Source organism: Diadema antillarum, unplaced genomic scaffold (assembly GCF_040938485.1).
Source record: "Diadema antillarum isolate AM-2024a unplaced genomic scaffold, OU_Dant_1.0 seq00002564_RagTag, whole genome shotgun sequence".
NCBI classification, from domain to species: Eukaryota; Metazoa; Echinodermata; class Echinoidea; order Diadematoida; family Diadematidae; genus Diadema; species Diadema antillarum.
Genome location: NW_027273164.1, coordinates 2081 through 25062, shown reverse-complemented (window position 1 = coordinate 25062; position 22982 = coordinate 2081). Strand labels below are relative to the sequence as shown.

The 22982-nt window shown below is 39.2% G+C and overlaps 1 protein-coding gene across 1 annotated transcript; it reads left to right on the top strand.

The window, feature by feature from the left end:
* Positions 1-1098: 1098 nt before the first annotated feature.
* LOC139714952 (TIP41-like protein) lies at positions 1099-15545 on the top strand. The gene is made up of 6 exons (XM_071626600.1): positions 1099-1208; positions 4942-5121; positions 5678-5780; positions 7657-7788; positions 9491-9586; positions 15369-15545. Exons 1-6 carry the CDS (start codon positions 1099-1101, stop codon positions 15543-15545), a joined length of 798 nt encoding a protein of 265 aa, XP_071482701.1.
* Positions 15546-22982: the final 7437 nt, after the last annotated feature.

Here is a 22982-nt window from a genome sequence, read left to right as displayed (position 1 = left end):
GATCTGGATCTGGATGAATACGCTGAAAAACTCTGGATAGAGTATCACTCAGCACCGTGCCTGTGGTGTGATGTGCAGCTATAATCACAACGGAGGTGACGCTGGAGCGCTTCTTTAAATGTGTCAAATTTATGAATCTACTTTATGTTACTCGGCAGATTATTCCAATCCTTTTTGCTGTTCTATGCCATGGAACTTGGAAGAAGGAGTTGGCGAGAGCAGGACTCATGGTACATGGCCATGGAGCCCACTCCGACTATGTCTAGACTAGCTCTTACTGTTAACTTGTTAGGACAGTAACGTTTAACATCGAGTCATAAAGCTACAGCACCGCAGGCCAGCCTGTATTCATTCAGTAACGGCGACACCAAACAAATTCGGCTGCTAACAACTTACACGTATAAAAAGACTCATTCTCTGTGAAGTCTGTCCATTCATTATTCATGTGCTTCATACAACGTTCGACTTAAACCCCTTTGACCAACTCGACATTTACAATTATTTTCAGCCTTGAAAATTGAACTAAAGAATGTGCACAGACTCACCTTCGTATTGTGAGAAACTGGGATAGTAATTTTAACTGCAACTATTTATTTGTCTTCAGAAGTATTTGACAGGTAGAGTCTAGTCTCCCGCGTAAAATGCAATACGCATACCATACAGCATAGTAAACAAACGTGATCACGATACACCACCGTGCAGTCTGAATACAGTATGCCGATTTGACAGTCAACTGATCGTTCACAACAGCAACAAGACTGCAGCAGGCAGCCACACAAGTCACTACCCATTACGGTTATTAGATTAATGTTTATCTTGTAAAATTACTTGATATTCATATAAAAAGCATAAATACTAAATGTAATGTTTTTCATTTGATATTTTTCTGGGTATTTAATTATTTTTTTAGAAATATAACAAAACAGATGACTTATGCTAAATTGGCAACTTTGCTATAAGACAGTAATTTCACGCTAGATGCACTGCGACTAGCCGCAGTCTGACGAAGGCTCTGTCTTTTGCTGAACCAATCGGTAAAATACATGGATTGTAATCAACGCAACCCAACGGTGAAACAGTCACAGTGCAGTGTTAGTGATGGCAAACCCAAAGTCAAAGAGTGGACCGAAAACAGAAACGTTCAGTTTCGGACCATGGACCATAACCAGTATCAAAGGGCATATTTCGAAATCAGAAGCTGTTGCCAGGTAAGTTGTGGGTTAACGTAATAACTTTTTAATAACAAGAAAGCACGGATACAGGGAGATAACGTATGTGTGACCACCCCGAGCCGAGGAAGTGACGGGCGAGCTCAGCTACAGGCCAAGCACGTTGGTCCTGCGCCGACGCGAACGGCAACTCGCCCAATTTCTTCGCCGTTCCTTCTCCGGGGCCCGGGCGCGGGCGACGCTGCTGCTGTAGTGCTGCTTGGCGTTTAATACGCTGCTTGCTTGCCTTGTCTTGTCTTGTCTTGTCAGTACTGCACCAACCGCCGCTGCTGGGCTATAAATGTGCAGTCCGTCATGCATACAGTTGCAGCACTTTAAAATCTCATTTTGGACAAACGAGATTTAAAGGTGTCAATATTGGTTGCAGTTTTTATTTCAGCTGGCAGTGTGTTCCAAATTGGGATTGCCTTTTTTTTGACCTTGGTCTTGGATAAAGTGAATGATGATAACAATCTTTGTTGGTCTGATTCACAGTATTAAGGGTTGATTTGACCTGGTTGCTGGTCCACTTCTGGCATTCCTTTTAAAATGATTTATGTTTGATGGGATTAAACACGTAGGCACAAGACGCTAGATTTACACTACCAATCTCGTCTTCCATTAAAGGCAAGGTAAAGTGGCTGGTAACTTAATTTATATTGTATATTACTAGAAGGCCACTAACTATACACAGCCCAGTCGCTGTACGTAGGTACGTCGCGACAGGCACGGCGTAATTACAGCGTCTGGTCGGGCTAGAAGGCCACCTGAGTGGGATGTACATGTAGTTAATGAGGTACAGAACTAAGCTGTTCGCAGATTTCGCTTGTGTACTACACTTACTAGATGGTAGTACACTGTAAACTTAATGGTAATTTGTAGGCCTAATGTACCTGTTGATGTTCTGGACTGTAGCGCGCGTAGGGGCCTACTGACACTGTCATATTAATTATTATTATGTCATCACAAATGTCAGAACCAATAAAAAGTCGCACGCACTAATTTTGTGTGAGGACTGAAAATAGGTGAAATGGGTCAACCAAGCCAACCTTGAGTTTTTCATATTTTCTGAAAGAGCAAGTCTTCTTTTACATTACATGTATGTTAAATAAACTTGAATCGGAAATTGTTTTTTAGTTTTTCTTGAATGCTTTTTTGTAGAATAGTGTGATTACTGTATGTGTGTCTTATTATAGAGTTCCCTTTTCGTTTAAACCCTTTACAAACTCTTCACTTTCAACTCTAAGAACTTTAGAAAGGATCTAATATTACTGCTTTGAAAGTTGGCATTAATCATGGACAGAATGTGTTACTAAAGCATGCTCATTATCAGCTTAATATGATTTAGTGTATAATCTGTTCATTGTTGTTGCTATAATGGTGGTTTACATCCTGTATTTTGTCCCATTCATTGCTCAGCTGGTATAGCACTGTTTGGTAAAGATTAAGCGCTTGAATCGACCCTGTACTTCAGAGCCTCTTTTCTCAGTTCGTATTTTTCTGGAGTGTACGTTTTCTTTCCAATATTTTGACAGGTTTGCACACTCATTCACAACAGGAAATTCCCTTAGTCCCCTCCAAAAATCCATCCAAAATCCCAAATTTCACCGTCAAAAGTGCAGAATCGGCGCGACTTTCCCAAAGCGCGCGCGGATAAAGCCTAGTTTTAACCCGTTGAGGACGGTTTGATTTTGCTTCAACATGCATTTCCCATAGACACCTGCCCAAGTATACTCGGGACTCGTCCTCAACGGGTTAAGAGTACGGGTCGCCGAAAACGCACTAAAAATCGAGAAATACGCTGTTCTCTTGCAGGATTTTTTACTTATCGCAAGCTCGGAGTGTGATGGTATCCTCAAAAACGCAAAAGAAAAACAAAATTTCCGTATGTGCCGATGCAGTGACTCGGTGTACAAAAGGTATAGAATGCAAGTGCCGATTCTCCAGTATCCGCCACGTCCCTGATGCAATTTTGCGCCAACAAGGTAGTGCGCGGCGCATTTTTCAGCTGCCGTGATTCCAGCGTGAACACGCATTGACTTTGTACGCACATATCGCGTGACCGTATTCTGGGGGATTTTAAAGGTGATATATTTTGGGATTTTGTGCAATTCTGTGAGATATTTAACAAAATGAAAATCGAGATTAAAGAAATTTGATATATATTTCACATACATTGCTGTAGATATAACACTGTATTTCAGTTTTAAAAATATTGCAGAAAAGCTTAAATGACCGAATACTGGGGGTTTTACCCTATCATTTTAAGGCTGTAAGTCTGCTCTTTCAGAATCTGCTCTTGACTAAAAATCCATGCCTGGGGATTTTTTGTTGGTTTTGTAATGCAGGGTCAGATTATATTAAAGGGGAAGGGTAGTAACTGATCAGTGGGAGTCAGTGGAAATGCTGGGAGATGATTGTTCCAATCCTTATGGGATTCATTCAAGAGTTCATTGTATATCTATTGTTGTGTGAAAATGATTTGCTTCAGAATGGTCTCATATTCAAGTAATGTGCAGTTTAATGCTTCCAGGTTAGCGTCCCTGGTCAGTGACGGAGCATTAATCTGCACATTACTTGAATATGAGACCGTTCTGAAGCAAATCATTTTCACACAACAATAGATATACAATGAACTCTTGAATGAATCCCATAAGGATTGGAACAATCATCTCCCAGCATTTCCACTGATTCCCACTGATCAGTTACTAGCCTTCCCCTTTAAAGGGACATTCCAGATGATTTTTATGATTTCACATCATGTAGTACATAAATCAACAGCTCCATTTTGTGGAATTTATTGGGGTTCTTGCGCAGAGAAACAATACAGTGTACTTTGAAAAACCTTAAACAGAACACACTGAACAAGGATGATGACATAGGAGGCTCACATACATGTATTTCAGAAATGTAGCAGAGTAATTCCATTACAATACCGCTTGCTTGCGAGTTCACCTGTGTATAATATATACATGCCTTCTTCTTTTGTTCTGCTTCCTTGAGCCACAACCAATGCATTCTTATGGTGACCCTGCCATGTCATCATCCTTGTTCATTGCAATTTGTTATAAATTTCAAAAATATTCTTATTCTTCATCCCAATTATTACAAATTCTGAAACTCTGTCCTAAGTATAACTGATTTATAGTTGTTCATATATGTAAAAATCTGAAAATCATCTGGAGGTCTCCTTTAACCACACCAGTGACCCTATAACACATTGGTGGTGGGTTCAGCGCCCCGGGTTAGTACTGTCTGTAAAGGAAATTAATTTTTTGTTACTTTGAACTTTAGGTGAACTTTGAACTTTGGTTGGAATTTTGTCAAGTGATTACACTGTAAATATGTTTGTATCAGTGTGGTGTTAAAGATTTAAAAGAACATACAACATATGTACTTACACATAACAGAGAGGCACAACATATTTAATAGGCCCATGAGAGTGAGTGACGGATGGACTAGACAGTGTGTGTGTGAGTGTGGTGTACTTCAGGTGTGCGTGTAATGACACTGACGTTATTTGCCGCACTGATTTTCCACAGGGTCTAGGGCAATTACCCCCTGGACAAATACCCCAGACCCTTCTCCTGACCCTAATCCTAACCCTAATCTTTACTCTAACCTTAGCGCTAACCAGTATTTAGCGGGTGGGTCCTTGTCTTCGGGGAGTACAGATTGCCCTGATATGCTTCCAAATGCTAATGTCACGATGCTTTGGTTAAATTGTGAATAGATATGAAGAAGACCTCGAGCTGCCTCAGCTGCCGGAGATGCTGTTTGGAGAGAACAAACTCAAGGTTCAGCACACGGCCGGCTTTGGAATAGAGTTCAACACTATCGACGCCCTCCGGAGGGTGGACAACAAGAATGACCCTGTGAAGGTGGCCTATGCGAACGCTTGGAGAGAGGCAAGGTAATTATTTTAGTCATGACTTGGGCCTTTTTCCTGTGACATTATACTGGGATTTGAGTGGGATACTGCCTGTGTATTTGGGCATTTGTAGACCTGCAGGGTACGTTTCAGAGATGTTGGGTTACTTTTTGTTTCCAGTGTGCATTACCCCCCCCCCCCCCCCCATACAATACAATCTGTTAGAACATTTAAATGAGGGAGAACATTGCCCCCAAATAGCTTCAAAGAACCACTGTAGTTGAATTTTTGCCAAAATGCAAATTTTTGGTGTAACTTAATTTAAGAACACTGGACAAAAATGTACAATATTATATGTAATAACATGCTGTATGAAGGTCAAATAATGAATGTTCATTGTAAAGTTTATTTATTGCCAAAGAACAGACTTTGGAGGATTGTTGTGCTTATTTTGTCTTGTTGTTTAGTTTTATGAAAGCAATTTTTTTTTTTCATTCTGGATAGAAATTGATTGAGGCATTCCACATTGAGTAATACTTGACTCTTGTAGTCTGGTCTGTAAGAATTCAAATGTTCTCTTTCTCTTTTGTCTCTGTAGGAGTGACTGTGAATTCATCTCAAAAGTTGTCAAGCCATTTGACTGGACCTACACTACAGACTACACAGGGTCTGTCATCTCAAGTCCAAGTGGGCAAATACAGGTATTGCAACAATATGGTGTGTATACAAATACAAGCTTGTTTGTCCCCCCCCCCCCCCCCTTCACTCCTTGTGAACCCTCAAGATACATCACAAAGTCACATGCCACTTTTTACCATGTCCCCCCACCTTACCATGGATAATCACCAGAAAATACAATCTGTACTCCAGTAATTTTGGCAGAGCCTTGCATCAAATTTTACGAGTTGGTGTGATAGATCGACCCATAGTGATTTTTATCCTAGTTAGACCATGTAATAAGCAATAAATCCACGTGGAATTCCATTTGTTCCCCTTAACAGGGCTAGTGAAACACCAAATGCAACTCTGTATGAACAGTGTAAAAAAGATAAATACCACTGTATTTCCAATGAGAAAAGTAAACCTTGAAATTTTATGAGAAAACATGGGAAATTTTTAGATTGGAAGACTTTCACACTGTTCAATTTTGCTGCAGCTTCGACCATTTGGTTTTCTAATTTTGTACAACTCATTAAAGCAGTATTGAACATGGTGTAGAATTGTAGATATCCAAATGTTGTGAACTTTGAATGAAAAAATTCTGATAAAGAGCATCAGTATGTTCTTTGTTCGTTTGTTTATTTTGTTTTATGTTGTGGTTTCAAAGAGGTCAGCAGGCCTGGAAAGGTCCAGCACACTCCATGAGACAAAGTATTCCTTGCATGTTGTCAATGAACCTGTCCACAAGACAAAAGAATGAAAACAAATTAATAAGTTTTGTTTTTATGTTTCATTCAAATTTTACTCTCACTGACTCATTTTCTTGATACCAGTTTTGTTGCTTCTCTCATTTTACTCTCACTGTTTCATTTTCTTGATACCAGACTTGTTGCTTCTCTCATTTTACTCATTTTACTTTCACTGACTCATTTTCTTGATACCAGACTTGTTGCTTCTCTCATTTTACTCATTTTACTCTCACTGTTTCATTTTCTTGATACCAGACTTGTTGCTTCTCTCATTTTACTCATTTTACTCTCACTGTTTCATTTTCTTGATACAAGACTTGTTGCTTCTCTCATTTTACTCTCACTGTTTCATTTTCTTGATACCAGACTTGTTGCTTCTCTCATTTTACTCATTTTACTCTCACTATTTCATTTTCTTGATACCAGACTTGTTGCTTCTCTCATTTTACTCATTTTACTTTCACTGACTCATTTTCTTGATGCCAGACTTGTTGCTTCTCTCATTTTACTCATTTTACTCTCACTGTTTCATTTTCTTGATACAAGACTTGTTGCTTCTCTCATTTTACTAATTTTACTCTCACTGTTTCATTTTCTTGATACAAGACTTGTTGCTTCCCTCATTTTACTCATTTTACTCTCACTGTTTCATTTTCTTGATACAAGACTTGTTGCTTCTCTCATTTTACTCATTTTACTCTCACTGTTTCATTTTCTTGATACCAGACTTGTTGCTTCTCTCATTTTACTCTCACTGTTTCATTTTCTTGATACCAGACTTGTTGCTTCTCTCATTTTACTCATTTTACTTTCACTGACTCATTTTCTTGATACCAGGCTTGTTGCTTCTCTCATTTTACTCATTTTACTCTCACTGTTTCATTTTCTTGATACAAGACTTGTTGCTTCTCTCATTTTACTCATTTTACTCTCACTGTTTCATTTTCTTGATACAAGACTTGTTGCTTCTCTCATTTTACTCATTTTACTCTCACTGTTTCATTTTCTTGATACAAGACTTGTTGCTTCTCTCATTTTACTCATTTTACTCTCACTGTTTCATTTTCTTGATACCAGACTTGTTGCTTCTCTCATTTTACTCATTTTACTCTCACTGTTTCATTTTCTTGATACCAGACCTGTTGCTTCTCTCATTTTCATGGTGCAGGTATTGAAGACAGAGGAGAGGATAGACATAGAGAAACTCAAGGTTCGGGAGAAGATATTCTTCTATGAAGACATGCCTCTTTTTGAAGATGAGCTAGCAGACAATGGAAGTGCTGTCCTCAGTGTCAAAATGGTAATGATCAGTTTCCTCACTTGATTTGTGTGTGTGTGTGTGTGGGTGGAGGGGGTGGGACTTGATTTGTGTGTGTATGTGTGTGTGTGGGCGGAGGGGATGGGGGGGGGGGGGGGTGGTAGGGGAGGAAAGAAAGAAAAAAGCCCATTAAAAGTTAATTACTACATACTGCAGTATCATGTCGACCAGGAGACAATTTTTCTGCAGGACTGTAAATTCAGTGACATTATTTTGCAACATACCACACTTTTCATGGACACAACCCTGGCCTCATTCCTTGATGGATTTAATTCAAATGTGCCATGGAGGTAGATGGAGATAGGAAGTGTAGAAGATCTAATGCTGCCTATTTGTTTTTCAGTGATAGCGCCCTCAGAGTGCATTCTTTTGTAGGCAAATGGGTGAATTTTTTATTTTCCATTAGTGTGTGTGTGTGTGTGTGTGTGTGTGTGTGTGCTGCATGCTAGAGTACATTACTGAACAGATTTTTCTTCATATTTCATGTGGAAACTGTACTGTGGGTGTGAGAGGACATTAGGTTTTGGTAGTGTCGCCCTCAAAAGTCCCACTTTAGGAGAGTACACAGATCAGCATTTGCAAAAACGCTTTTATGAATGCTATAGTGTGATTATTTCTGGAATGGATTTCAATCAAACTTGATATGAGACTGTAAGATTGGTTATTGTAGATATGTTTTGTGTATGGGAAAGTGTAAAAGCCACCTGGGATTTTATGGGGGGACCAGTAGTGCTCTTGTGAATATGACCTGTAGACCCTGGACGAAAAATGCCCCAGATGTTTCATTTGTGTCATACAGGCAACTCCCATTTAACAAAGTCCTTGGGACTAGTCGTTCTTTTTCTTTATATTGAAATTTGTTATGACTGAATTGAACTTTGCAACATAGACATTGGTGATTTTTGGGACGTACATTTTTACTTTGTTGTATGGTAACAAGATTATGTTTTCTGTGTTTACTAAGTGCCTTGCTTTATAAGATAGAAGTTGGATTGGTCAGAGGGGTAGATTTCCATTATGCAGCAGCATCATTTTTAATTCATGTTTTCCTTCATTTTCATTTTTGTGAAAGATTTCATACATATGTGGAACATGTAGTTGATCAAGATGGATTCCCACATTCCAGGTCTCTTCTTTCTTTTTCTTTTTCTTTTTAAAGGTGCTATTACATACGCCGCGGTATGGACAAAGTTGTCATGTCCGTAACAAAACATAAATTTGTGAACCTGTAGAGTAAATGCTCAATCTGTTGTACACTATCAATCTACAACTTAAGCAGGACCTGAGCACTCATTTCAGAAGAAAATTACCTTTACATGATGCTCCAATTCATAAAGTTTTCAACATATCCACATGGAGGTAAATAATCATGTCCCAAAAATGTAATGTCTGTAGTGGCAATCATTTTGTGTAATATCTACCAAATGATTTTAATCAGAACTCGGACTGTTCACACTTCAGGATTACCGATTTAGAATAAACAATGAAAGGGTTCAGAATGATTATGCTGAGTTATTGAAATAAGCCCCGAGAGTCACAAAATTTCTCTGAATGTAATGTCTGTAATACTGGAATTGCACATATCGCATGATCATACAGTGTATGTACTATGATATTGTCAGCACCATCATTATTGCTATATACGTGTAATTTATCTTCAGTCTGTCTCTCTGTTTTATTTCAGAGAGTCATGCAGTCAAGCTTCTTTATTCTACTCCGGTTCTTTCTCCGCGTGGATGGAGTGATGGTTCGCATCAACGACACGAGGCTCTATCATGAGGTGAGTCCTTTACAGGGCCCTGTTTCATAAAGCTGTTCATAAAGTTATGAACAGCTTTACAAGCGACTGGTGATCAGTTCTCGTGCTGAATTATGGAAATTCCGATAAGTATAGCACATCAGAACTGATCACCAGTTGTTCGTAAGTCGTTCGTAACTTTACAAACAGCTTTATGAAACACCCCCCTGGTATGCCGTGCTCAATTCTTGAAACTCTCTTCAGTGTTGATAAACAAACAGTAACCAACATCTCATGACGAGAAAACTAGTGATATCTTGGGATAACCTTTTAACCTATAAAATCCCAGAAACCACATTTTTGTTGTTTGATGCCGTATCTTTTTATTACATTACTGTTACTATAAGTGTTTCATATAAAGGTACATGTACGAGAAAGCTCCCTTTCTTTTGAGTCAGTTACAGTACTGTCTATTTATAATCAGTCTTGTCTTTGATGCAGAAATGTCAAATATCCTTGTATTAAACTCATCAACTCTTCGCACAGAAAGGGTTATCTTGTCATTGCATTAAATTGACAATTCCGCATATTCTAGGTTTCAGAAAAAGTAGATGGAACTTGCTAATTTGCTCATATCTACCCTGAATCAGAATAAAAAGAAAGATCTGAAAATGCATCACGAACCCACAAAAATGACTCAATGGCTGAATTGCAAAGTACATGACTGATTCCTGGTTGGCAGCGCACATGGAGATTAAAGCCAGCTATAAATTGAACTTTCACCCTTTTGTTAGTCTTTTTTCAAGGCCCTCTCGCTGTATTAATGGATGAGTGAAGCAAGCCCAGCCAAGCGTGATAGCGCAAGGCTTTTTAAGATCTGCCTCACACATTATCATTCATGACACATGAACCCTACTGTATCGTAATGAGTTCCAGTCGACCAATGAAATGGCATGCTCCCGTCTTCCTCAATCTCTCTGCATTGTCTGGCCTGTTTGTATGCATCTCTGACCACCCGTGGAGGTCTGTGGTGTGCATTTACCATAATATATGCAAATTGGACTTCGGCAGATCTAGACAGACACGCTGATTGGTTGACTTTTACTTCTGAAACCGGGGAGCAAAAGTTGGTAGTTCAAAGGGCTAAAAAAACGATGTGAAGCAGATCTCAAAAGGCCCTTGTGCAACCCCACTAGGCTGGGCTCTCTTCACCAGATAGCGAGAAAGCCTTGACAAAAGGCTACCCTTCTGTTTGCTTGACTTCCTTTATATCTCTAAGCATGTACTTTGAACATGGAGAGATCTTTCATTACAAAGCATACAAATCTGCTTGTATAGCATGTTCACTCACTCATACACGTAGGGGCAATCAGGCATATAATTATGTTGCTACATGGAAAAAAATTATGGAGTAGGGGAATCAATATTCTAGATTTTAGAAAGAGTTTATTGAACTTGCTCAATTTGCTCAAATCTATCCTTTTAAAAAACCATTTATTCATTACTGTTATCTGAAATGTGTTGCCATTTCAAGGGTCAAGTATAAATTTTGCAAAAATATCAAGAAACTTTTTTAAAATTGTGCAAATGAAACAATAATATGAGCAGCAGAGACCTCAAGTGCAAGAGTTTTATTTTTGTAAATATTGAAACACTGTCAATGAATAGTAAAATCCTAATAGAAAACACATTACCAATCCACAGAAAGGACTTGATGGCTGAATTGATGCCATTGATTGGTATAGGATCTGGATATCTCATTTGCTCATCCTTGCGTTGTACAAAGAAGTGAAGCTGCCGAATGGCCAACTTACAACACACACTCTGTGGGTATCTGCATGTACAATAAAACAGAGACTGTCACAAACATCATATAACATCATTATGATGTTGTGAGGGCCTTTTTACACCAAATATGGCAGATATGTGTGATAAGATAGCGGTGTGGTGGCTTTAAAGAGATTAGCCTATGAAATATCCAGATATTCCGTCAATAGAGATCAGTGCTTGATACATGCATGGATGATTCTTAAACTGGCAACGCATTTGGAGATTGAAGTCAGTGTTTCTCTCTTGAATATAAAAGCAATTGTTTGGAAGTTTATTTGTGATAATGTGAAGATTTTATTGCCCTGAATTAGTTCCTGCTCAACTTTCTCCAAAACATATACGATGTCCTGTGGAATTTAGAGTGTGCCAAGTTAATAATGACAGGATGGTAATAACTCCCCCCACTATTTCCACAGGATATTATGGGTTGATAGCATTCCCCAAAGTAGGTACTGGTCAAGAGATTTCTTCTTCTTTTTTCTTTTTTTCATGTAAACTCATCTCAAATACAGTACTCTCCGCGTAATCGGGTATCGCTTAAACGGGTACTCCGTTTAATTGGGTAGTAATGTCAAAATCAGTTCCAATGCACACTAAAATTACCTGATAATCGGGTTGCCTCTCCGCATAAATGGGTTAATAATTTTCTTCTTATAATTTCTACCCACGTTTTATGGCAGATTTAACACTTAAAGAAATCATGAATGTCAAATTTTCCACAGCTAATCGCATTCTCTGCTTAATTTAAAAAGAAGACCGAACATTTGGGGAGTGATTAAACATGAAAACACATGTACCACTACCGACTTGCCACACGTAATCGAAAAGTAAACATATACTGTAAAAGTGGAAATTTTCGCGGTGTTCAAATTTTCGCGCATTTCGCGCAACCAGAAACTAGCGCGAAAATAAAAGCACGCGAATATTTTTGCTTGCCATATGTGCCTGTGCGTGATGTCTTGATTCCGCGGAATTAAAAACACGCGAAACTCTTCCGACCCGGCCAAGCGCGAAAAATTAGTCACGCGAAAATATCCACTTTTACAGTAGCTGGCACGCACAACTGCGTAGACATACAGGAATTGAACACAATTGCGCTCCTCCCTTGCTCTGCAACAACATTCACAATACGAGAAGTTTGCAACGAAAATCAGGCCATTCACCAGCTCCATAATTTTGCTTTCCCCAGTCACTTCTCGAAAGTAACCCTACGTTCTACGTGACTACATGTTCCCGCAAAGAGACGTGTTCATTTCGGAAAATGCCTACGTGTTTGCGAGGAGTCCGTATAGTCAAACGACAAAGTTTTCTGAAGACATGTTTGTCCGTAAAAAGAGTGTAAATTATTGCCCGTGACTGAGCAAGTGTAAGGAATGTAGAGTTGTATAATGTGCCGTGCAAACACGGGTGTTTATAAAGCATAGAGTGTACAATTGTAGGTGTTTGGTGCAGTGTACAATGCATGTACATACACATTGTGTGTGTCAATTTGAATGAGACGTGTTCTTCTGTTAATCGGGTACTCCGCTTAATCGGGTAAGAAACGCTCTGCCCGAGCCTACCCGATTATGCGGAGAGTACTGTACTGATACAATGTATGGAAACAATTACAGAGAGAAATCTTCAAAAGTAGATTGCATATTTACGTGCAGCCATTTGTCCACTTCAAATTGACAATTTTGAGATGCAAACTATGCCAAAAAGTTGCATTTGCGTGATAAGAAATTAGAGAGAGAGAGATAGAGAACAAAAAAGAGAAATATATAACACAAACACAACTTTTTTTCTTTTTTTTTGTGCAACCCATACAGCTGAATGTAAAGTTGTAGGGTGTCAGCACAATTTTGAATACTGTTACTAAAGTCTAATGGTCTTTCTGCTTCCCAACCCACTCCATACATATTTTCTATGCAGCTCCATTATGATGATATGCCTGATTACTCTAATGATGAGTAAACATTGATCCAGGAAGTTTGTATGCTTTGTACTGAAAGACCTCTCCACATTTCTGGTATACCAGGTTCCCGTGGGAGCAACTGATATACGGGAACCTGGTATACCAGGTTCCCAAGATGAAGACAAGATCGAGTGCCTGCTTTTGTGGCCTACATTCATGTTTCTTTGTGTTACAAAGTCCTCCAAAATGGGTTTGATGAAAAGGTTAGAGTTTATTCTATCAGCACTTGTTCTCTTTCTGTTGGAAAAATCGTATAAATAATCACAGTATTTTTTACCTTTGTTATGATTTAGTTTGCCCTTGCTTCGCTACAAAACTCGTATGAACATACAGTGTGTACATTAACCTGTTCCTTCCGCAATTCTCTGAGCGTCTTTTAATGCCCCCAAACGAGATTCTTTTTGTCTGTCGACAAAGAGGCAGACAGGTTGGTAATTCAGCTGTCTGAAGGCAGTCAAGCGGTACATTGTATCCTCCTTTCCACGGTCAACTACATGTGCCAATGAACAATGAAGATATCGATCGGGTGCGAAGTATGAATAGAGTGTGCGCTGATGAGCTCACAGAATCTTTTGTTCTTCACCAAACCAGGTACCTGAATGAGGTGACTGGGGTCAGCGAACCCACATATCTAACTGATCTCAGCCTTGATCGCTATGTACATGTTCGTACGAGTTTACAGCAGAACAAGCAAAAAACTAAATCAGGAAAAGGTACATAATACTGTGAAATACGCAATTTTCAAACAGAAAGAGAACAAATACTGATAGAATAAACTCTGATCTTTTTATCAAACCCATTTTTCTGAGCATTAAAACACAGGGAAACATGAATTTAGGCCACGAATGCAGGCACTCTTGTCTTCATTTTGGGAACCTGGTAAACCAGGTTCCCGTATGTCAGTTGCTCCCACGGGAACCTGGTTTACCTGGTTTACCAGGTTCCCGTAAGGAACGGGTTAAGTTGATCAGTCATCGCAATTCTCATGCCTGATTTTGTAGAACAAAAGAGCCTGTGAGCCCATATCAGCGCACGCTCTTTTCATACATTGCAATTAATTCTATTGTTCAAGGGCACAATCATGTAGTTGACCATGGGAAGGGGATGCCTGCACCGCTTGACTGCTTTTGCACAGGTGGATTACCAATCTGTTTGCTCTCTGTCCATGGGCAAAAAAATCTTGTTTTGGGGCATTAAAGGTACGTTGTATTTAGAGAATTGCGGAAGGAACAGGTTAAAGGGAATCATGCAAATAGAAAGATGGAAGTTAGATAGGAACTGGATATGAAAGATATGAAATTCATATTGTATTTCACTGCGTTTTCATGAAACTAGGATGATTGTCACAACCATGAATATTGGATGAGCTGATGATGTCATGACTTAACGAATCGCCCATTACCCTCCACACCAATTATCACTTTATTTCCATAATTTAGATACACCTATATCAGCATTGAAATCAAGAAGAATGAATTGTTCCTCATGCCTTAATATGCAATGCTGCACACTGGCACTTGTGCAATGGTCCCTGACCAGTAAAAATCACTGTCTGACCAGTAACTTTTCAGGAATGGACCAGTAAAAAATGGAAAAACTGGGAACCTACTGGTCCGACAGACTGTGAGACAGGTTGGACCAGTAGATAAATTTGGGTTAGTGTGCAGCTTTGCTTTATGGTCCAGAGAAGTGATAATTTGCCAAAATCGCCTTTGACCTGAGATGATGATGATGTCATCGCATTAAAACTCTCCCATTGGTCAAATACACACACACGCACACACATACATGAGAGAAGACAAAAAAAAAAACTTATGACAGTGATATTGATATCAATATGATAATAATGAGAAGAAGAAATACATTGTAGGAGAAGGAGAAGAACAAGAAAGTTTATATTGAGTTTATAGTGATGGTCATGTTTATAGTACAATGTAATAATAATCTGAATTATTATTGTCATTATTATTTTACTGTCCTCATTATTCTATTATTGTTATCATTGCGGGATTTCTATTTCTTCCCCACACCATCCAGGCTGGTAAAAACTACATACTGCGAGAGTTCAGCAGCAAGGAAAAATCTGTAAAGGAGCTTGGCTTGGAACCGCACGAGCTCCAGGATCCCGTCAAACTCAGCGAGATGCTGGACACTGTCAGAGAGGAGTGCGAGAAATTGGAGTTCGTCGCCACGGAGACGACGACGCTGACATGACGGCTCGCACTCTCGTGTCCAGAGTGGAGACGCAGGATATCTGTCGGAAGCGCGGGCAGACAATGCCGGACAGGAGTGGTCCAGTGGCTTCCGGGGCATGCGAGAACTTCAAAACAGTGCGCCACCAAGGAAGCGGGGGAAAGAAAGTGCATAGCAGAACAGGATTTGATGAAACATTTTGATTTGAGAAAGGCGCCGAAGCTATGTGTCTATGATATCACATGTTCCATTATCACTGAGATAAGTGGTAGATGAACACTTGTGTGTACTGTCTCAGTGCAGACTCAGCCAAAAGAAACTAGAACTTGCAATAGATGAATTTTTCATTCCTTCTTTTTTTTTGGGGGGGGGGGCAGAGGGGAGAAGGATTGTGCCATATCTTCCATGTAGGCACACTGACTCCAATGACTAATTTTCCAATCTACAAAATATATGGATTTGTAGTCATACAAACTGGTAATATACGATATTGTCAGACATGCAGTGTCTCAATTATCATGTGAAGGCTGTCTTTGATGATACTGTAGCTATTCACTGAAATTTTGTGAGATTCATGCTGATGCAAACTAGCAAAGTACAAATCTCAAGATTTGCATCGCGATCCAAATTGAAAGAGTTTTGCCAGTGTGGACATTAAAATCTCACTAAGTAGTAAGATCAGCATCCCAATACATATTCCTCAAATATCATTTTGGAATTATTGTGATAAATCTTCAGATTTTTTATCCCATTTATTATTCAAAACACAACACTTTGCAACAGCACATAAAACACAAGGCCAAGGGTCACTGTTTCATGGATTTTGGGCATGTGCAGTTTGGTTGCAGATTATTGCGATCAGCACTCTCCAATAATGGGATTTCTGTCCATCTGAATGGGCGCAAAAAATCTCGGTGTCTGGATGGTGAATGACATCTTGCTATTTTGTCTGTGGGGCCTTTTTGCATGGTGTGTGAGTAGATTCTCGGTGTTGTAGGGTGTGGTCATTGTCATATGTGTTACCACAATGAATGGAAGAAACATGAGAAAATAAATGTTGTGCAGGATTTCTCTGTAGATACCGTTAAACCAGAAACATTTGTGGTATAAAACTTTCACAAACCAGAACTGACGCCCTTTTTTGTGGCATTATAGTTTCTTGCATTGTTGACAACTATAAGTTATGAGCATACTACATGTACAGAATTGTGTGGGCCAAAACTTTCACATGCATTTTCCTCCATGCCCCTTGCAGATTTTGTGAAAGTTTCATGAACATAATGATTTTGCAGTGTTCTATAAAATCATACTGCATTGTGAGGAAATGACAAGTTTGAAGTAAAAGTGTATAAAAATATGTAACTTAGGCCCTCAATTTGAGCTTTTGGAAGTAACTACATGTACAATGTGTTTTCAAAAAACTGGCCAAATTTGTACTAAATTTTGCTGATTATCCTAAATGCTCATATTGTGACTGTTGACTGTCACAAAAAATTCTGATTATGATAGGATGCCAACTGCAAACACCAACATGTGAAACAAATGCTTGTGAAAATGCTCAGAACTTTTGTCCTAGATGCATTTTTCAAGATCAGTTTATAATAATAATAATAATAATAATAATAATAATAATAATAATAATAATAATAATAATAATAATAATAATGATAACGATAGTGATAATTATTATTATTATTATTATTATTATTATTATTATTATTATTATTATTATTATTATTATTATTATTATTATTATTATTATTATTATTAATTTTTATTATTATCAGTTTGAGCTCATGCTACAAGATGCCTTTGCTTGTTGTCCTTGTTGCATTCCCTCTGATCATTAATGGCGAACCGAGATCTGACCTGGGGCCTGTTTCATAAAACTTGTCATCAGTGACAACTGCCACATTTCTATGACAAATTTGCTCTTAGCCAATCAGATGGAAGGATTTCGGTAGCTTGTCACATCTATGACAACTTGTCACTGATGACAAGTTTTATGAAACAGGCCCCAGGTGTTTGTTTGTTTGGGTGTTTTTTTTGTCATTTTCCGTGAGGCAGTGAATCACATTTAAAAGCAATCAAGCCCTTGCTTGCTGCAATAATCCTTTCTTCAATGTTAAAGTTTGTGTGTCCCTTTTGCAAACCTGAAAATGGATTTCTTTCAAAAGCTAGTATATTATAGAGATATGTTATTAAGGCCTTTCTGTAGAATGATAAAACTAGAAATTCCTTTGTGATGGAGGGCAATTAAATACTTTGAATTTTCAGTAAATGTATTCAAACTCTGAAACTTATTTTTGGTACAAAAGGGAGCATATTCTCGAGTGAGAAGATGTTCGTTTTTATTATTATTTTTTTTAAAAAGTTGGGGGTGTATAATCATACAATTTTGAACATGATGCTGGGAGATATTGTAAGGCAGCAAAACCTATCTCCTTCTTCCCTGAACAGGCTGCACTCTGATGGTTTGAGTTTATTAAAGTCCAACATCTCTGAAGCAGTAGAATACTTTGTGCAGGTCAAAGTTCTTGCCCGTGACTATACAGTTGTTGACAGTTGCGGATCCAGAGGGGAACGCACCACACCGGTCGTGCGCCCCCTCTTTATTTTGTGTTAAAACAAAAGAATTAAAAAGAAAAATTAGGAGGCATGTGAAGGCACCTCCCCTTTATGGATTTCCTGGATCCGCCCCTGGACAAGATATACCAGACATCTGGACCATTGTAGGCCATGGAGGACAACTTCCATAAGACGCTGGAATTTCATCTTTGACTAATCGGAATGGCATTACACTTAATTGGTTGAGTCCTGTGCCTGTGGTGAAAGCTGTCTTTTCTTTGTCTTCTGGGTTGACATGCATATGCAAAACTTTGCGTAACTTCAGAACGGTGTACCCGGACGTCGCAAATTTGGTCTCAAAATGTGCGGGAGACTTCAATGAAAAAAAGTCATGAAACGACGCGGCAAAATTCTTTGCGCGTTGCGGAATCGTGGCGCGAAATGTCGAGGGGGGGGGGGTCGAATTAACCCCCCCTGGTTAAAATAGGGTTAAGAATATTTGCGGAATTGATAACTGATGAAAACAAACAAGGATGATGACAGAAGTATCACATAAGAATGCACGATTGGATGTGCAAGAAAGCAGAACAAAAGAAAGCATGCATCCACATGTGACGTTGTTAAGCAATTGATATTGTAATGGAATTACATCGCTACATTGCAGGATTATGTGAGCCTCCTGTGTCATCCTTGTTCAGCAGTGTACACGTGTATTGTGTTGTGGGTTTTATAGAGTATTGGCTCATCTGCTCACGGATCCTACAAATTTATACATGGCACTATCGATTTATGTAGGCATACTACATGATGCTAAATTATACATAATTAGCATGTGGAATGCCCCTGTAAGCCTCTGTGCATGCCAATAAATGCAAGAAGATCAACATTTTTGTTTCAAGTTGTTTCATTTCTACTGATTTGACAAATTGCTCTTCATCGACGTATGAAAACACTATTACAGTATTCCATGTTTTAGTAGTAGCCATGATTATTATTTATTTATTCATGTTTTCTTTAAGAAAATATAGGGTAAGTCTCGTTCAAGCCAGAGGCCTGCTTTTCAAAAGAGCCCTATAATTGTACAGATACATATTGCATATTATGATAAAGTTGTACAATGACATAGAAGATAGTACAACAAATGAGAATTCAAAATACAAAAGATCAAAGAAATAGACATTGTCAAAACCTTACATACAGACACAAGCGTGAATATATTCATGCGCGCATGCACATCATACACACACGCAGACACACAGACACGCCATGATAAAAACTCATTGGCATGAACACACGGGTGGGACTCGAACCAACAACCCCTTGATTAATAGACAAGCATAGTTACCACTAGACTACCGAGCTTTCGCCCAATAGCCAGTGCCAGTGACGGTTCTAATCCTGTAGTAGCAGCAGGTACTGTATATATTCAAATGTTGTATTATAGTCCCATTCATGAATATTGAGGATTTGCTGTATATAGTATTGTTCAATGCCATTTGCTAGAGCTTCTATATTGAGTTGAACTTTGACCTGTATTGAGCACGTAATGTGTAGCATATTATGTATTAGTGTAGATATACATGTTATTATTGCATCATTAATTCTCATTAGCAGTTTAAGACGGTGGTTTGCCGTTGCCTTAGGCCTACATGTGTGTAGATACGCATTATACTTATACAAGTATATACATAATAATATAATTATATATATGCATATATATATATTTTTTAAAAGTACATGTATACATACTATATACATATTCATGTATATAAATAAAGAGATTAAATGCTAAAACGGAAATATTAATTTCCATCAACTTAATAATGTCTTCAAAAACATTTCTTGTTATGTGTGATTGCCTACATGTATCATTGTGAAGATTTCATGTTGTCTCTATTCTTGTTTGATGATGACCTTTCTTTAAAAGCCTTGAAAATGGCATTGATCTGTTTTTGCATTCAAACTATCCAGTATAATCATTATGTTGCTAATGTTGCAATATATACTTATATTATGTATGTACATATCCGTGTGTTGCGACACGGATTGTCGCCCCTACACGGATTGTCGCCTCCTGCTCGGGGCGACAATCCGTGACGGGCGATGGCGGCACGGATTGTCGCCCCCGTCACGGATTGTCGCCTGGCGACAATCCGTGACGCTTGTGCAGTTCCCAGTTTTTGACCTCGAAGGCGACAATCCGTGTTGGCCAAAAAAAAAAAAAATTGTTGCGACACGGATTGTCGCCCCGTCACGGATTGTCGCCCCGGGCTCGGGGTGGTTCCTCCGGTGTTAAGCTTGGTGGGATGGGTATGACTGGTAAGTTATACGTATGTGTGTGTGTGTGTGTGTGTGTGTGTGTGTGTGTGTGTGTGTGTGTGTGTGTGTATTGTGAGCTGCATGATATATGATTTGTTGTGTGTGTGTGTGTGTGTGTGTGTGTATGTGGAGTATAATAATACAATATATAGAAACTGTGCATGTGTGGTGGTTGTATAGTGGTAGTGGTTTGTCTGTCCGTGTGTATACGTGTGCCTGTATGCTTACGTGTGTATGGGGAATATAGTGGCGCTACTGTGGCAATACAAACGCCTTCAGAGTGTATGAGCACGTGTTTAAAGAATTCACACCAGCGTTGATCTAAAAATAGTATGGGTGTGTCAACCAATATCAGCGGTGAGGGGGGCTTGGCGAGAGAGAGACCGAGAGAAAATACATACGAGGGAGGTACCCTCCCCAAATGTTATTATTTTGTCTTTGTTCATTTTTCACTACAGTCATTTTCTTCCATCAGTCTTATAAACTAGAACGTCCATACCACTAATTCTTTGTCCCAGAATAGGTTTGGCATGCTTTATGCATGAGCGAATAATTTCCACACGCCGTAAAAAATTTGTCAATCGTTAGTTGATTTTAGCACAAACGAACTGCCATTGCACACCGCTAATACATACGTAATACAAACAAACACCAACAAACACTCAAACAAATCCTCATAATGCAAATAAACCAACTCAACACTTTTTTCCTTGATATTTATTGATTTCATTCAAATCATTCATAAATCGACCCATTCTGGGTGTAACATGAACAAAAAAAAAAAGTTACAAATGGCAATTCGAAACACAAACAAATCCATTTGTCAATTTATACCACAAGTAATCTCATTTCAACATAGATAACTCGATCATAGACCAATCCTACTAATAATTTCTTCACGAGAAAGTTTTGACTTGTAGGGCCCTACCAAACCTATATTCCTTGAATATTGTATCGGTTTGGATCATGCAACACCTTCTTACTTACAAGGGCATATACATAAAAAACACACAAATACATTACACAAATCTAGAATGAAATCAGTCATAAAAAAACCCGACCACCCCCTCCCCTCCCCAACCGAAACAAATCTAGGGCCTACATCTATCCTAAATATTAAATCCTACCAACATCTGTTATACCATTTATAACATTACTATCCTTCTTCAAATCCAATCCCCAACCCACCAACCCCTGATTAAACAAAACCTAAATCATCCCACACCCACATTCACCAACCCAAATACATACATACACACACACACACACACACACACACACACACACACACACACGAAGGTTCGTTATTCCGAAGTTTCGTTTTTTTCCGAGGCTTCATTTATCCGAAACACACAATTCCCTACACCTAGAGGTTCCTTGATCCAAAAATGAAATTCGGAATAACGAACCTTCGGAATAATGAGCCTTCGGACGAATGAGCCTTCGGACGAATGAGCCTTCAGAATAACAAACTTTTGCAATAAAGAAATGTAACCCCCTTCCCACATACCGACGCACACCCGAACCGATACCACATTCCTTCCTGATGAAACGATTTACCAATGTTGATAAATAAGACATAATGGACCGTATGCAGAAAAGCAGCATCCGCCCGCACGCAAGCTCCACTCCGAATACATAATACAAATCTGCCAAACAAACTCATCAAATTTAAAGCTGCTGATAAAGTCAATATCAACGTTTATGCCAGCAACAGCTTATCCCTCCCCACGCGCAGCTAAAAAACACATACGCAAAAAACTGACATAATAAACACATTCTTCCATCACACACACACACACACACACACACACACACACAAACGGACACTAAATTATCATGCGCACGCGCACATACACACTTCCTTGAAACCTCACCATGACTTTTTACATGGCATGTTTGTATGGATGTAGCCATGTAAGTTATGTGTAAGTATTTCAATGATTATGTCCAGAACAATATTACCCAGCAAAATGTGCTTCGAGGGCGGGCGACAATCCGTGCCGCCAGCCCTCGTCACGGATTGTCGCCAGGCGACAATCCGTGACGGGGGCGACAATCCGTGCCGCCAACGCCCGTCACGGATTGTCGCCCCGAGCAGGAGGCGACAATCCGTGTAGGGGCGACAATCCGTGTCGCAACATACGTGCTTATAAGTTCACTTGAATGTCTTATGTGCATCGGACTACTTACACCTTCCCGCAGAGGAAAGTTACTCACAAAGTTTTATTAACTCACCTGAGCCGAAGGCTCAAGTGAGCTATTGCGATAGCTCTTCGTCCGGCGTGCGTCGTGCGTCGTGCGTCGTGCGTTGTGCGTTGTGCGTCGTGCGTAAACTTTTTACATTTTCATCTCTTTTTTGAGAACCCCTTGACCGATTTTCACCAAACTTGTCAGGTAGCATCCCTTGGGGATAGGATGTAGGTACCATACCCCACCATGGGGGGGGGGGGGGGGGGGCAGAAGGGCCCAAACCTCCCAAAATTAAGGAATCTTAAAAAATCTTCTCTAGAACCAGAAGTGATAGAGCTATGTTAATACTATGAATTAGTACATTGATGACTGTACTTT

Coding starts and splice junctions, on each gene's coding strand:
- LOC139714952 (XM_071626600.1), top strand. CDS start 1,099: ATGGCAAACCCAAAGTCAAAGAGTGGACCGAAAACAGAAACGTTCAGT. Junction 1,209..4,941: donor AAATCAGAAGCTGTTGCCAG/GTAAGTTGTGGG, acceptor AATTGTGAATAG/ATATGAAGAAGACCTCGAGC. Junction 5,781..7,656: donor GTCCAAGTGGGCAAATACAG/GTATTGCAACAA, acceptor TTCATGGTGCAG/GTATTGAAGACAGAGGAGAG.